We start from the raw sequence: 13465 nt of genomic DNA on the forward strand, positions 1-13465 counted from the left end.
GTCCTGACCCTTACAGGTTGCAAACGAGCCCAGGTCGACTCAGATGAGTAGGCTAATCATGCTTTTTGCAGGTCTAGGCTCAGCTTGGTCAAAATAATTATTATGTCTGAAACTAAGTCTAGCTCAAGCCCATAGGTACCTCTTCAGCCCAAATACAACTCGCTTCAACTATGCAGGAAGTCTGGCCCAGTTCATCCACATTGACATGTTGTGTTCTAATTAATAAACGGCTTTTTTTCATAGTTTTCTGTAGTCACAAGGGCCACAACAAATGAAATTGTTACATGGATTCACAGTTATGTCCCACCTTGCTGTTAGGTCGTCCACAAAGTGAAAGATATTGCTAAGTTCTACAATGTGATTCCCAACAAAATCAAGACAAACCCACCTCCCAAGACTCCCATTTTATTCAATCAGCACATGGTCGTGCATCCTCCAACACCCGACATAGAGAGCGACATTCAAATGCAGTGTCTATTTTCTACTGTTCCTTGAATATATATAACTAACCACCTTCATTGCTTCTTACACAACCCAACCAGATCTCCCTGGCAATCTAATCTAAATCCTTCCTTGTTTCTCAAAGTTTCTTCTCTAGCCCATACCATAAGCCATGATCAACCCCAAGAGGCTTGTTCAGTTGGCGAGGAAGTGGCAAAAGTTAGTGGCCATCCGAAGGAGGAGAATCTCAATATCAAGAACTCTTTCCTCTACAAAAATGGATGCAAGCCGCTGCAAAGCGGTAGCTGATAAGGGTCATTTCGTTGTGTACACAATTGATAGAATGCGTTTTGTGGTTCCCTTAGCATATCTCAATAGCCCTGTCTTCAAAGAGCTGTTTAAAATGTCTGAAGATGAGTTTGGGTTACCATGCAGCGGGCCTATCGCCTTACCGTGCGACGCAATTTTCATGGAGTACATTCTGTTGTTGATTCGGGTATCTGCATCTAAAAATGTAGAGAAAGCTTTGCCTTTCTCCATAGGCGGTGGTCGGTGCGCGACAGCTTCCTTAGCACATGGACTGATCAACCACCAAACGCTTCTCCATGGCTTCTAAAGAAGTCATATGAGTTTCTAGGACTTTTTTCTTTTTCTTGTGAATTTTCCTTACATTTGACATTTGTGTATTGTACACACAATTTTGATTCAATACAAAATCTTATACTCTGTTTGCTATTTTAGTTTTTTTTTTTAAGAATGAAAATGGCATGGTGAATGGTAAAAGTGTGATTACGCATGTTTTGGCAGATCAATGTAGCTCATCCTATATTGAGTGATTTCATCAATGCATCATCTTCTTTAGAAAAGTTACAGTAGAAATTGGTGGTTCAGACTGATTATTTTTAAACCTTTCATTTGTAGAGGACCTTAACCGTCTGTTTAGTAAGGAGCTAATAGGATGGAAAGGATGCTCCAGCTGTCGGTGGGATTTTTCCACTATGGCCCCTAAAGAGTGCGATGGCCCAAATGGATAAGTCTAGATCAATGATTGGATTGACCGCATGTCCAAAAGTAGTGGGTGAAGTATAAAAAGTTCTTGTAATTAATCATGTTTACTTAACAGATTGACTCCAAGGCAATCATGTTCAAACGTTTGGATTTTATGAAAGAATATCAAAAACACTAAATTGTGAAAAGAGGCTATGGAACATCTTGAATTTTTTAAAGGATAACTCTGACCGTAGGGCTGCAATGGGTTGGATACAGATAGGATATTATAATATCCATACCCAATATCATGAGTTTAGAGCATTGGATGCGTATACATGGTCGATATTATCCAAAGAAGTCAGAGATGGATATTGTTCAATGAAGTTGGATATGCATAGAATAGTTAGGGTAATGGAATATCTAAATAATAATAATAATAATAATAAATCTGTTCACACCCCAAGTGCAGGGTTGTGATGTAGTAATAAACTCGGTAAGACCGAGGTCGAATCCACAGGGACTGATACCTGTACGTTATCTGAAACCAAGTAGAACTAGAACTAGACTAAGATGTGATCTAACCAAATAGAATTTTAAGGAATAATTGTGAAATAATTATCTAAAACTTAAGGAATTCAGAAAAGGGAAACTAGGGATTCAGAGGATCCACTTGTAGGGATCAGTGAGATCTTTTGCCTGCATCAGGAATCATGGAAATTAAATTGAATTTCCTCTGATATAACTTTAAAGGGATGAAAGGTATTTGAATCAGAATAGATTCCATCATCAAACCATGCCCAGGAGACAGAGCAAATAACAGAATTAAACTAATCACCAACCAATCAGATGATTATGAAGGTTAGGAAGGGTACCGACATCCAACCATGCCCAGGAGACGATGGCGAACATCAGGGCTTCCTGACATTATAATCAAAATAAGAGAAGAGGAATACTCAAAGCCATTGCAAGCCCATTGTAATTTCAGTCACAACATGCCATTAAAAACTAAAAATATTCCCATAAAATTAAATCAAAAATCTCTTCAATCTAATCAAAAGGCACAAGCAATATCTCTCCCATCAGGCTACAAGCTTCACCTCTTAGCCCTAGCTAAGAGGTTTAGCCGGACATGGATGGGATGGAAAAAATAAATAAATTAAAATACAAATAAGAAGAAAAGAAAACAAGAAGGAAAAGAAACCTCTGCCTTTGCCTCCACCGTCTCAAATCCTCCCGTTCAAGCCTCTGCTCCAGCACACATGCCAGCAGCCAGAACCTAGCACCATCAATCGTGCACTCCTCCTTTTCTTCTTTTATTTTTTTCTTCCTTTCCTCCTCACGCTGCCCAAACCCAAGACCGAGCACAGCAACCGACCTCCTCAGCAGCAATGGTACGTTCAGCAGCAGCCTACCGCAAAACCGTTTTTCCTTTTCTTTTTCTTTTCTTTCCTCTCTCTTTCTACCTTATAGGCAGAGTCGGACGGTGGATGGGAGTCGGTGGGAATCTTCGCAGCCACGTGCGCAGGACGGAGATCTTGCGCAGAGCTTGAGGCGATGAGATTTCGGACGGAAGGTTCCTTTACACAGCGAAGCTACGTTTTGATGTAGATTTCAGCAAAATCCTTCATCCGATGGGAGATCCAACCCATTCAGATCCCTTGGACCTGGTTGACCCAACCTTGGGACGATTTTGAACGGCCAGGATCTTCGGACCGGTCCTGGCCATGAGTGCAAAACGGCCTGGATCAGATGGGTCTCGGACACGCGCAAACAGAGCCTGCGCTCTTGCGTTGTGCCAATGGTGGGACCCATGAAAGCCTTCGACGGACAAATCTACTCCGTTCATTGCGTTACCCTAGCAATTTAGTTCTGGGATGGTGTGATTCCATTCAGATTCGGTGTGGTCCACGGAGTTCTTCTTGCACCGTCTATCTTCCTTCTGAACGGCTGTAATCAGATCCTCACTACTTCTTGGAAAATCTCCACCTAGGCCATGGTAAAACGGACCCTGGGCGTCTGATGAATGGTCCAGATTAATCATTTGGAGAGCAAGTGGGACCCACTGATGATCGCCCGGCGAAACAGCGTCGGACGCTGTTTCCTTTCAACAACAGGATTCGGTCAGTCCTTCGTTTGACCGGACTCTCCGTCCGGTGTACTTCTCATGCGCATGTGCCCTGTGCACACTCGTCTCATATGTGGTCCACTTATGAAGTTTGCGAGAAATCTGCACCGTCCATCTGGTTCTTCACATGTTTTAAGGTGTTGAGACCGCAGATGAGGTGTATCCAAAGATCAGGTGGGCCCCAAATCAGTAAATTATGGGCTGATCTGTCCGTTGGGCCACTTCCACAGCGATCCAATGGATGAAATTTTACGTGTACGGTTCATTTATGGTCCTCAGGCCACGTATGGAGTTTCGAACTGATCGGATAGTGGGAACCCTATGATCTTGCATTCTGGACACTTTTCAGGCCACTTGAGCTTCAGTTTCTCGATTTTCACGGACCCCTGGTGTATAATTCCGTCGCTCTTGGTCTCCTAGAGTCCGTTCCTTGCCTTGGTGCTTCTGGAGCGTCAAATCCATGCATTTACCACCCTTTTTCAGTCCAGGCTCTTAAACACACCCTGCATTACAAACACGATTAAATCAGCCATTTAAACGGTATTATGTTTGTAGATCTAGGTAACAACTGGGTCTGATATACAATATTTGACCCTCAACACAACCCCCAACCAGCATTTTGCTAGTCCCGAGCAAAGTATGCGAAAAATAAGTTGAGAAATACAGGACAATTTTTATGAGCTCAAGCGATTTTATTTTATTTTTAAAAAAAAAAAAAAACAGTCTAGATTCGAAAATTCTAAGATGCATGAATGTTGGATATTACTTCCTCCTGGAATCAAGTACACAATAAATTTCATAATCAACTTTAAAGTATTTATGCAGTAATTAGAACAATTCTAAACAATGAGTATCATGAGTGTATAATAAAATCTCGGCTTATCATCATTAAGAAATCCAATGGATAATTTTTATGATAACATTGATAATCAAAACAGTATTTAGGACATTCAAAACTTAAACCAGAATTTACCTTTCAGTTCTTTTTTTTTTTTTTTTTTCGAGGGAGAGGAGAATTGAATCCACACCTATAGGGAGCAAACCTATGGTGAAAATTATTCGCCTAACCTTTTCCAAAGGTATCTCTCTCTCCCTTTTTTTTTTTTTTTTTTTTCATGACGGGCAAATTTTCCAAGCTGGTTCCTTACATGCTTAGTGATTACCAAGTTAACCCTTTAATATCAAACTGAAATCTTAATGTGAAAGCGAGATGTGACATGTGAACTCATAACTCAATCAATGTTTAAAACTTCCAATTATAGATTAATACTTCAAACTTAACTGTGAAATCTAATATAATAGATAACTGAATCTAAGAGTCATAAATTACCAACTTCACTTATCTTGTAATTTTAAATCCAAAATGGTTATCAAAATCACTTCAAATTCAACAAAATAAAATTTTTAAAATTTTCACAACTTTTGTACAAGACCAAGAAAATGCTGATTAGGTGACCTAATCTCCCACCCCCAACCTAAAATCTACATTGTCCTCAATGAAAAAGAAATAAGTATGCAATGCACATGGGACAACAAAAAAAATATAAGAGGGGTGATGGAAAGATATTACCTGGACGAAAGGATCAAAAGGCTTTCTAAAGATATCTACGTAAGATCGGGTCAGCACAAGAGAGAGACCAACAGAAGTAAAAAAAAAAAAAAAAAATAACAAAAATGAAATCCTACCTACACCACTTTCGCAGGTACTCTCGATTGCATTTAGCGTATGCAACAAGCCTTTAAACCCCTAGGTTACCCCTAGTGGACGAGTTGTAGTCTCGTGAGGGTTTGCAGTGATGTTACCCACAAACATTGAACTAACTAATGATAAAAATGAAATGAAATGAAGAGCTGGGTTGCCTCCCAGGAGCGCTAAGTTTACCGTCTTCAGCCAGACAAATAAAGCAACTACCCTAGTCTTAAGAAAACAGGAAACATACCTATACCTCCATCAGACTAGGAGATCAATCCTGGTAAACAGGATCAGTCAGAGGCATGGACATGTCCTCTGAATCAAATTTCTCGACAAATAGTTTTAATCGATGGCCATTGACTTTAAACTCCTTGCCATTGTCGGGATCTCTTATCTCAACGGCCCCATGAGGAAAAACAGTAACAACAATGTAAGGGCCGGTCCAACGAGATCGAAGCTTACCCGGGAAGAGATGTAATCGAGAATTGTACAAAAGGACCTTCTGACCAGGCGTGAATGATTTTCGCAAAATGTGTTGGTCATGAAATGCTTTCATCTTGTCCTTGTAAATTCTCGAATTATCGTACGCATCATTCCGGATTTCTTCAAGTTCATTCAATTGAAGTTTGCGTAGCGAGCCAGCGTTGTCCAGATTGAAATTAAGATTTTTGATCGCCCAGTACGCTTTATGTTCCAGCTCCACAGGCAAGTGACAAGCCTTCCCATAGACAAGTCTAAAGGGAGACATTCCAATAGGAGTTTTAAATGCAGTACGGTATGCCCATAAGGCATCGGTCAATCGGATTGACCAATCCTTACGATCTGGGTTAACTGTTTTCTCCAAAATGTGTTTGATCTCCCTATTGGAAATCTCAGCTTGTCCACTTGTCTGAGGATGATATGGGGTGCTCACCTTATGAGAGATACCGTATTTCTTCATTAAACTCTCAAATGGTTTATTACAGAAGTGTGAGCCCCCATCACTAATGATGGCTCGAGATGTTCCGAATCGAGAAATGATGTTTTCTTTTAGGAATTTAATGACCGTGCGATGGTCATTCTTTCGACACGGAATCGCTTCGACCCATTTAGTGACATAATCCACGGCGAGCAAAATGTACAGATTTCCAAACGATTGGGGGAATGGTCCCATGAAATCGATGCCCCAGCAATCAAATGCTTTAATGATAAGGATAGGATTCAAAGGCATCATATTTCGACAGGACAATGCTCCCAATTTCTGACAACGCTCACAAGCTTTGCAAAACTCATGAGTGTCCCTAAACATAGTGGGCTAGTAAAAGCCACACTGCAGAATCTTAGCCGTAGTTTTTTTAGCAGAAAAGTGACCACCACAGGCCTCTGAGTGACAGAAGGAGATGACGCTCTGATGCTCATCGTCTGGTACACATCTCCTTAGAATTTGGTCTGGGCAATATTTAAATAAATAAGGATCATCCCAAAAAAAGTTGCGCACCTCGGTGAAAAATTTCTTCTTATCTTGCGCAGTCCACTGTGTCGGTATAGCACCTGTAGCAAGATAATTAGCAATATCAGCGAACCAAGGTGAATGGGAAACTCGGAACAGTTGTTCATCAGGGAACATGTCGTTGATATGAGTCGCCTCAAGGGAATCAGAGGTATTAAGGCGAGAAAGGTGATCGGCCACTACGTTCTCTACTCCCTTTTTATCTTTAATTTCCAAATCAAATTCTTGGAGTAGAAGGATCCATCGTATCAAACGGGGCTTAGAATCATTCTTAGAAAGAAGATACTTAAGTGCCGCATGATCTGTGTAGATAATGATTTTGGATCCGATCAACTAGGACCTAAATTTGTCCAAGGCGAACACTACAGCTAAGAGTTCCTTTTCCGTAGTCGAGTAGTTTACAGGCAGGATTTAGAGTCCTACTCGCATAATGAATGACGTAGGGCTTCTTATCTTTTCTCCGGCCTAGACCGCCCCAAGAGCATAATCAAGCGTCGCACATAAGCTCAAAAGGAAGGCTCCAAATGGGTGGTCGCATGATAGGTGTAGTGGTTAACGTGCCCTTAAGCTTAGTGAAAGCTTCATGGCATTTCACTCCCACTCAAAGGGAGTATCCTTTCGAAGAAGATTACATAAAGGACGAGAGAGAATACTAAAGTCCTTTATGAATCGCCTGTAAAATCCTGCGTGTCCTAAGAAGGATCGCACGTCTCTGATGTTCTTGGGTGGAGGTAGGTTAGAGATAAGATCGATTTTTGCCTTATCTACCTCGATTCCTTTAGACGAGATGATATGCCCAAGGACAATTCCCTTCTGTACCATGAAATGGCACTTCTCCCAATTAAGTACCAAGTTCTTTTCTTCACATCTTTTCAGCACACATTTAAGACTTTCCAAGCACTTGCTGAAAGATGGACCATAAACAGAGAAGTCGTCCATGAAGACCTCTAGATATTGCCCTACCATATCGGAAAAGATACTAAGCATACATCGCTGAAAGGTGGCAGGGGCATTACATAGTCCGCATGGCATCCTTCGATAGGCAAAGGTGCCGTAGGGACATGTGAATGTGGTCTTTTCCTAGTCTTCAGGGGCTATCTCTATCTGGTTGTAGCCCGAATACCCGTCAAGGAAACTATAATAGGAATGACCAGCTAACCTTTCCAGGATCTGATCAATGAATGGTAAGGGAAAGTGGTCTTTCCTCGTGACGGTATTCAATTTCCTGTAGTCAATGCACATTCTCCAACCAGTAGTGACTCTAGTTGGCACGAGTTCATTATTAGCATTGGCTACGATGGTGATTCCAGACTTCTTAGGGACCACTTGAGTTGGACTCACCCATTGACTATCAGATATAAGGTATATAATACCCACATCCAATAGTTTAAGAACCTCGGCCTTAACCACTTCCTTCATGTTTGGATTTAGTCTACGTTGTGGTTGCCGAGCGGTTTTTGCATTATCCTCAAGATATATGTGGTGAGTACAAATCGAGGGATCGATTCCCTTGAGGTCCGCTATCGTCCATCCCAGGGCTCCTTTATGCTCTATGAGAGTAGATATAAGCATACTCTGCTGTTCTTTCTCCAGGTGGGCAGAGATCACCACCGGGTATGTCTCATCTTGACCTAAATAGGCATATTTCAAATCAGAGGGCAAAGGTTTTAGGTCAAGCTTCGGCGGCTTGAGGTTAGACGGTAGGGGCACTACATCAGTTTGTGGTAATTCTTCAAATTGTGGCCTCCATCGGTTAACTTCAAGTACCGGTGTAGTATCAAGCAAGGCGCACGTCTCCCTAATCATGTCATCATCAAAATCATGGGAGTGGGCCAGGCACGTCTTTAGATGGTCGGAGGATAAGGTCAGAGGTGTCGTATCTTCCACGAAAGAGTCAATCATATTAATGTCGTAGAAATCGTCATCATCCTCTGAGTTGCTGCCGTTATTGAAAAAAATGTTTGACTCCAATGTCAAATTTCCAAAAGACATAATCATGATACCATTCCTGCAATTGATAATTGCATTTGACGTGGCAAGGAATGGGCGACCAAGAATGACAAGAATCTGAGTGCTCATGTTATTGATGGGTTCAGTGTCCAGGATGATAAAGTCTACAGGGTAGTAAAATCTATCAACTTGGACCAACACATCCTCAATTATCCCTCTTGGTACACGAACAGAGCGATCAGCAAGTTGTAGTGTGGTTAGGGTGGGTTTTAATTCACCCAAACCTAACTGTTTGTATACCGAGTAGGGAATCAAATTGACGCTCGCTCCTAAGTCAAGAAGTGCATGATCAATTCGATGGTTCCCGATTATACATGATATGGTTGGGCTACCGGGATCCTTGAATTTCTGCAGCACGTCTTGCTTCAGGATGGCACTCACTTTCTCAGTCAAGAAGATTTTCTTTTGAATAATTTTTCGTCGCTTGGTCGTGCATAAGTCTTTTAGGAATTTGGCATATGAAGGTATCTGTTTAACGACATCAAGTAGAGGAATGTTGACTTTCACCTGTTTCAACACTTCTAGGATATCCTGAGAGTTAGAGAGAGGTTTTGGTGAAACCAACCGTTGGGGGAATGGAGTAACTGGCTTCTCTAGAAGTTCCGGTTCTACTTTTTGTGGGGCATCACTGGATCCATCATTGTTGTCCTCTTTTGGTTCTTGAGGCTTTTCGGGCCTAACCGGAAGAGTTTTATCAATGATCTTCCCACTCCTAAGAGTGGTGATGGATTTAGCATGCCCCATTTGATTTGAAGAGCTGGGATCATTACTCTCGTACTGCGGTTTAGGATTGGGGAGAGGTTGTGCAGGAAGCATCCCCTTTTCTATAACCGTCATACGAGAGTCTATCTTCTGCATAAAATCTGTAATTCCCTGCATTGCCTGAGCCAGCTCTTGTATGGGATTTTGAACCGGTTCCTCTTGAGGTTTCACTTGATTAGGATTTTGATTGAAGAAGCCTGGAGGAGTCGCCGTTTGTCCATTCCTCCAACTAAAGTTTGGATGATTTTTCCAGCCAGGATTGTATGTGTTGGAGTTAGGTCCAGTAAAAGGTCTTTGATAATTATTTACGGCATTGGCTTGTTCATTCAACACTCCTCGAAAGGCGGGTATTGTAGGACAATTTTCAGTTGTGTGAATGTTGCAATCACAGATGCCACAAACAATTTCATTGACCTTATCCTTCTTTCCTTCCATGGCCTCAACTTTCCTTATGAGCGTAGTCACTTTACACTTGAGATCATCCTCTTCTTTCAAGAGATATAATCCACCTTTTTCCTTTAATTGAGTCGGCCTAGACGTGGTGTTCGCCATTGGGTAATAGTCCCATGATTGTGTTTTTTCAGCGAGACTATCGAGGTAATCCCATACCTCGTCAACATCTTTGTTGATGAACTCTCCATTACACATTGTCTCGACCATTTGGCGCATGGAAGATGTCAATCCATCATAGAAAAAATTTGTGATGCGTCACGTTTCAAATCCGTGTTGTGGGCATGAACTGACCAAATCTTTGAACCTTTCCCAACATTGGAAGAATGTTTCATCTTCCTTTTGGGCAAAGTTCATGATCGCTTTCCTGAGGGTAATCGTCTTATGATGTGGGAAGAATTTTTTCATGAATTCCCTCTGCATATCGTTCCACGTGCCAATGGATCTAGGACGCAGTGAATGTAACCACGTCTTAGCTTTCTCTTTTAAGGAAAAAGGAAAGTTTCAGCCTAATTGTATCCTCAGATACATTAGGAAAACATAATGTAGCTATAATCTCATCGAACTCTTTCAAATGTAAATATGAACTTTCTGATTCAAGTCCATGAAATTTGGGAAGGAGTTGGATAACTCCTGGCTTGATGTCCATTTGTCCTGTGTTTTCAGGAAAAATCATGCATGAGGGCATACTCACTCCCGCCGGTTGTAGATAATCTCGTAAAGTACGAGGCGGGGGTGCCTGTTGCACCTCATTCTCATCTTGGGTATCCTCCACCCTGGGTGGAAGTGGAAGAGGTTGGTCTTCAGCCATAACCTCAGTTAACTCAGGGGATTTCGAGCGGTGTCTAGTCCTGCGATGGATAGTCAACCCCTCAACCAATCCTCCTTCAGTCAAGAGACGTCGAGTGTTGTCACGGGCCCACTTGGGCATGAAAACACTCGCAACCCTTAATTAAAAACCTAATCCTAAGAAAGGAAAAGAAAATCTAGAAAGAAAGAGAGGGAGAGTTGGAAAGAAATTACCAAATTGAAGCCCCTAAGTTAAGGACCTGCAAAATAAAACAAGAATAAGTTAGATTCTAAAAAGGAGAAAAACAATCCTTAAAAGAAAGATAGAAGTGAACTAGCTTCTAAAAGAAAGAATTCCTAAAAGAAGATGAAAATTTCTAAAATAAATTAGGAGAGTCTTAAACTAGAAAGTAGATTACTAAAAGAGAATTGAAAAATAGAAAGTAGGGAAGGAGCTTACCGAATTAGAGATTTCTATCTTAAAGGCCTACAAAATAAGAAGGTTAGTTTCTAAAAAAAAATAAAATTCTAAAACTAATTTAGGAAACAAATTAGATTTTAAAAGAGTTAAAATTAGAAAGTTACTAAAATAAAATAAAAATAGAAAGTTAATTTCTAAAAAGGAAAAGAAATAACCTAATTTCTAAAAATAAACTATTTCCTACAGAAGGGAGGATACTAGAGTTAGAAGATTTCTAAGATTTAAACCTTAATTCTAAAAACAGAAGAAGTAGAGAAATTAGGAAGGAATTACCAATTTAAGAACTTATGTCAGGATCCTACAAAACAGGAAAACAGGTTAAGTTTAAAAAATAGAATAAAATAAAATAAAAACTTCTATCCTAAAGTAAGTAAAATCTTAATCCTAACCTAATTCTAAAACTAATTAATTTCAGAAAAACGTAACCGTCAATCCCCGGCAACGGCGCCAAAAACTTGTTCACACCCCAAGTGCAGGGTTGTGATGTAGTAATAAACTCAGTAAGACCGAGGTCGAATCCACAGGGACTGATACCTGTACGTTATCTGAAACCAAGTAGAACTAGAACTAGACTAAGATGTGATCTAACCAAATAGAATTTTAAGGAATAATTGTGAAATAATTATCTAAAACTTAAGGAATTCAGAAAAGGGAAACTAGGGATTCAGAGGATCCACTTGTAGGGATCAGGGAGATCTTTTGCCTGTATCAGGAATCATGGAAATTAAATTGAATTTCCTCTGATATAACTTTAAAGGGATGAAAGGTATTTGAATCAGAATAGATTCCATCATCAAACCATGCCCAGGAGACAATGGCGAACATCAGGGCTTCCTGACATTATAATCAAAATAAGAGAAGAGGAATACTCAAAGCCATTGCAAGCCCATTGTAATTTCAGTCACAACATGCCATTAAAAACTAAAAATATTCCCATAAAATTAAATCAAAAATCTCTTCAATCTAATCAAAAGGCACAAGCAATATCTCTCCCATTAGGCTACAAGCTTCACCTCTTAGCCCTAGCTAAGAGGTTTAGCCGGACATGGATGGGCTGGAAAAAATAAATAAATTAAAATACAAATAAGAAGAAAAGAAAACAAGAAGGAAAAGAAACCTCTGCCTTTGCCTCCACCGTCTCAAATCCTCCCGTTCAAGCCTCTGCTCCAGCACACATGCCAGCAGCCAGAACCCATCACCGTCAATCGTGCACTCCTCCTTCTTTTCTTCTTTTATTTTTTTCTTCCTTTCCTCCTCACGCTGCCCAAACCCAAGACCGAGCACAGCAACCGACCTCCTCAGCAGCAATGGTACGTTCAGCAGCAGCCTACCGCAAAACCGTTTTTCCTTTTCTTTTTCTTTTCTTTCCTCTCTCTTTCTACCTTATAGGCAGAGTCGGACGGTGGATGGGAGTCGGTGGGAATCTTCGCAGCCACGTGCGCAGGACGGAGATCTTGCGCAGAGCTTGAGGTGATGAGATTTCGGACGGAAGGTTCCTTTACGCAGCGAAGCTACGTTTTGATGTAGATTTCAGCAAAATCCTTCATCCGATGCGAGATCCAACCCATTCAGATCCCTTGGACCTGGTCGACCCAACCTTGGGACGATTTTGAACGGCCAGGATCTTCGGACCGGTCCTGGCCTTGAGTGCAAAACGACCTGGATCAGATGGGTCTCGGACGCGCGCAAACAGAGCCTGCGCTCTTGCGCTGTGCCAATGGTGGGACCCATGAAAGGCTTCGACGGACAAATCTACTCCGTTCATTGCGTTACCCTAGCAATTTAGTTCTGGGATGGTGTGATTCCATTCAGATTCGGTGTGGTCCACAGAGTTCTTCTTGCACCATCTATCTTCCTTCTGAACGGCTGTAATCAGATCCTCACTGCTTCTTGGAAAATCTCCACCTAGGCCATGGTAAAACGGACCCTGGGCGTCTGATGAATGGTCCAGATTAATCATTTGGAGAGCAAGTGGGGCCCACTGATGATCGCCCGGCGAAACAGCGTCTGACGCTGTTTCCTTTCAACAACAGGATTCGGTCAGTCCTTCGTTTGACCGGACTCTCTGTCCGGTGTACTTCTCATGCGCATGTGCCCTGTGCACACTCGTCTCATATGTGGTCCACTTATGAAGTTTGCGAGAAATCTGCACCGTCCATCTGGTTCTTCACATGTTTTAAGGCGTTGAGACCGCAGATGAGGTGTATCCAAAGATCAGGTGGGCCCCAAATCAGT

The 13465-nt window shown here is 41.4% G+C and overlaps 1 protein-coding gene and 1 non-coding gene across 2 annotated transcripts; both read left to right on the plus strand.

Moving 5' to 3' along the window:
* The first annotated feature begins 613 nt into the window (after nt 1-613).
* LOC131225380 (auxin-responsive protein SAUR68-like) lies at nt 614-1057 on the plus strand. The gene has a single exon (XM_058220909.1). It carries the CDS (start codon nt 614-616, stop codon nt 1055-1057), a length of 444 nt encoding a protein of 147 aa, XP_058076892.1.
* A 9171-nt stretch (nt 1058-10228) lies between these two features.
* LOC131238139 (small nucleolar RNA R71) lies at nt 10229-10335 on the plus strand. Its single transcript, XR_009167551.1, has one exon. It is a non-coding gene; the product is annotated as a small nucleolar RNA R71 (small nucleolar RNA).
* Nucleotides 10336-13465: the final 3130 nt, after the last annotated feature.

This window comes from Magnolia sinica, chromosome 2, assembly GCF_029962835.1.
Source record: "Magnolia sinica isolate HGM2019 chromosome 2, MsV1, whole genome shotgun sequence".
In the NCBI taxonomy this organism is placed as follows: Eukaryota; Viridiplantae; Streptophyta; class Magnoliopsida; order Magnoliales; family Magnoliaceae; genus Magnolia; species Magnolia sinica.

Coding starts and splice junctions, on each gene's coding strand:
- LOC131225380 (XM_058220909.1), top strand. CDS start 614: ATGATCAACCCCAAGAGGCTTGTTCAGTTGGCGAGGAAGTGGCAAAAG.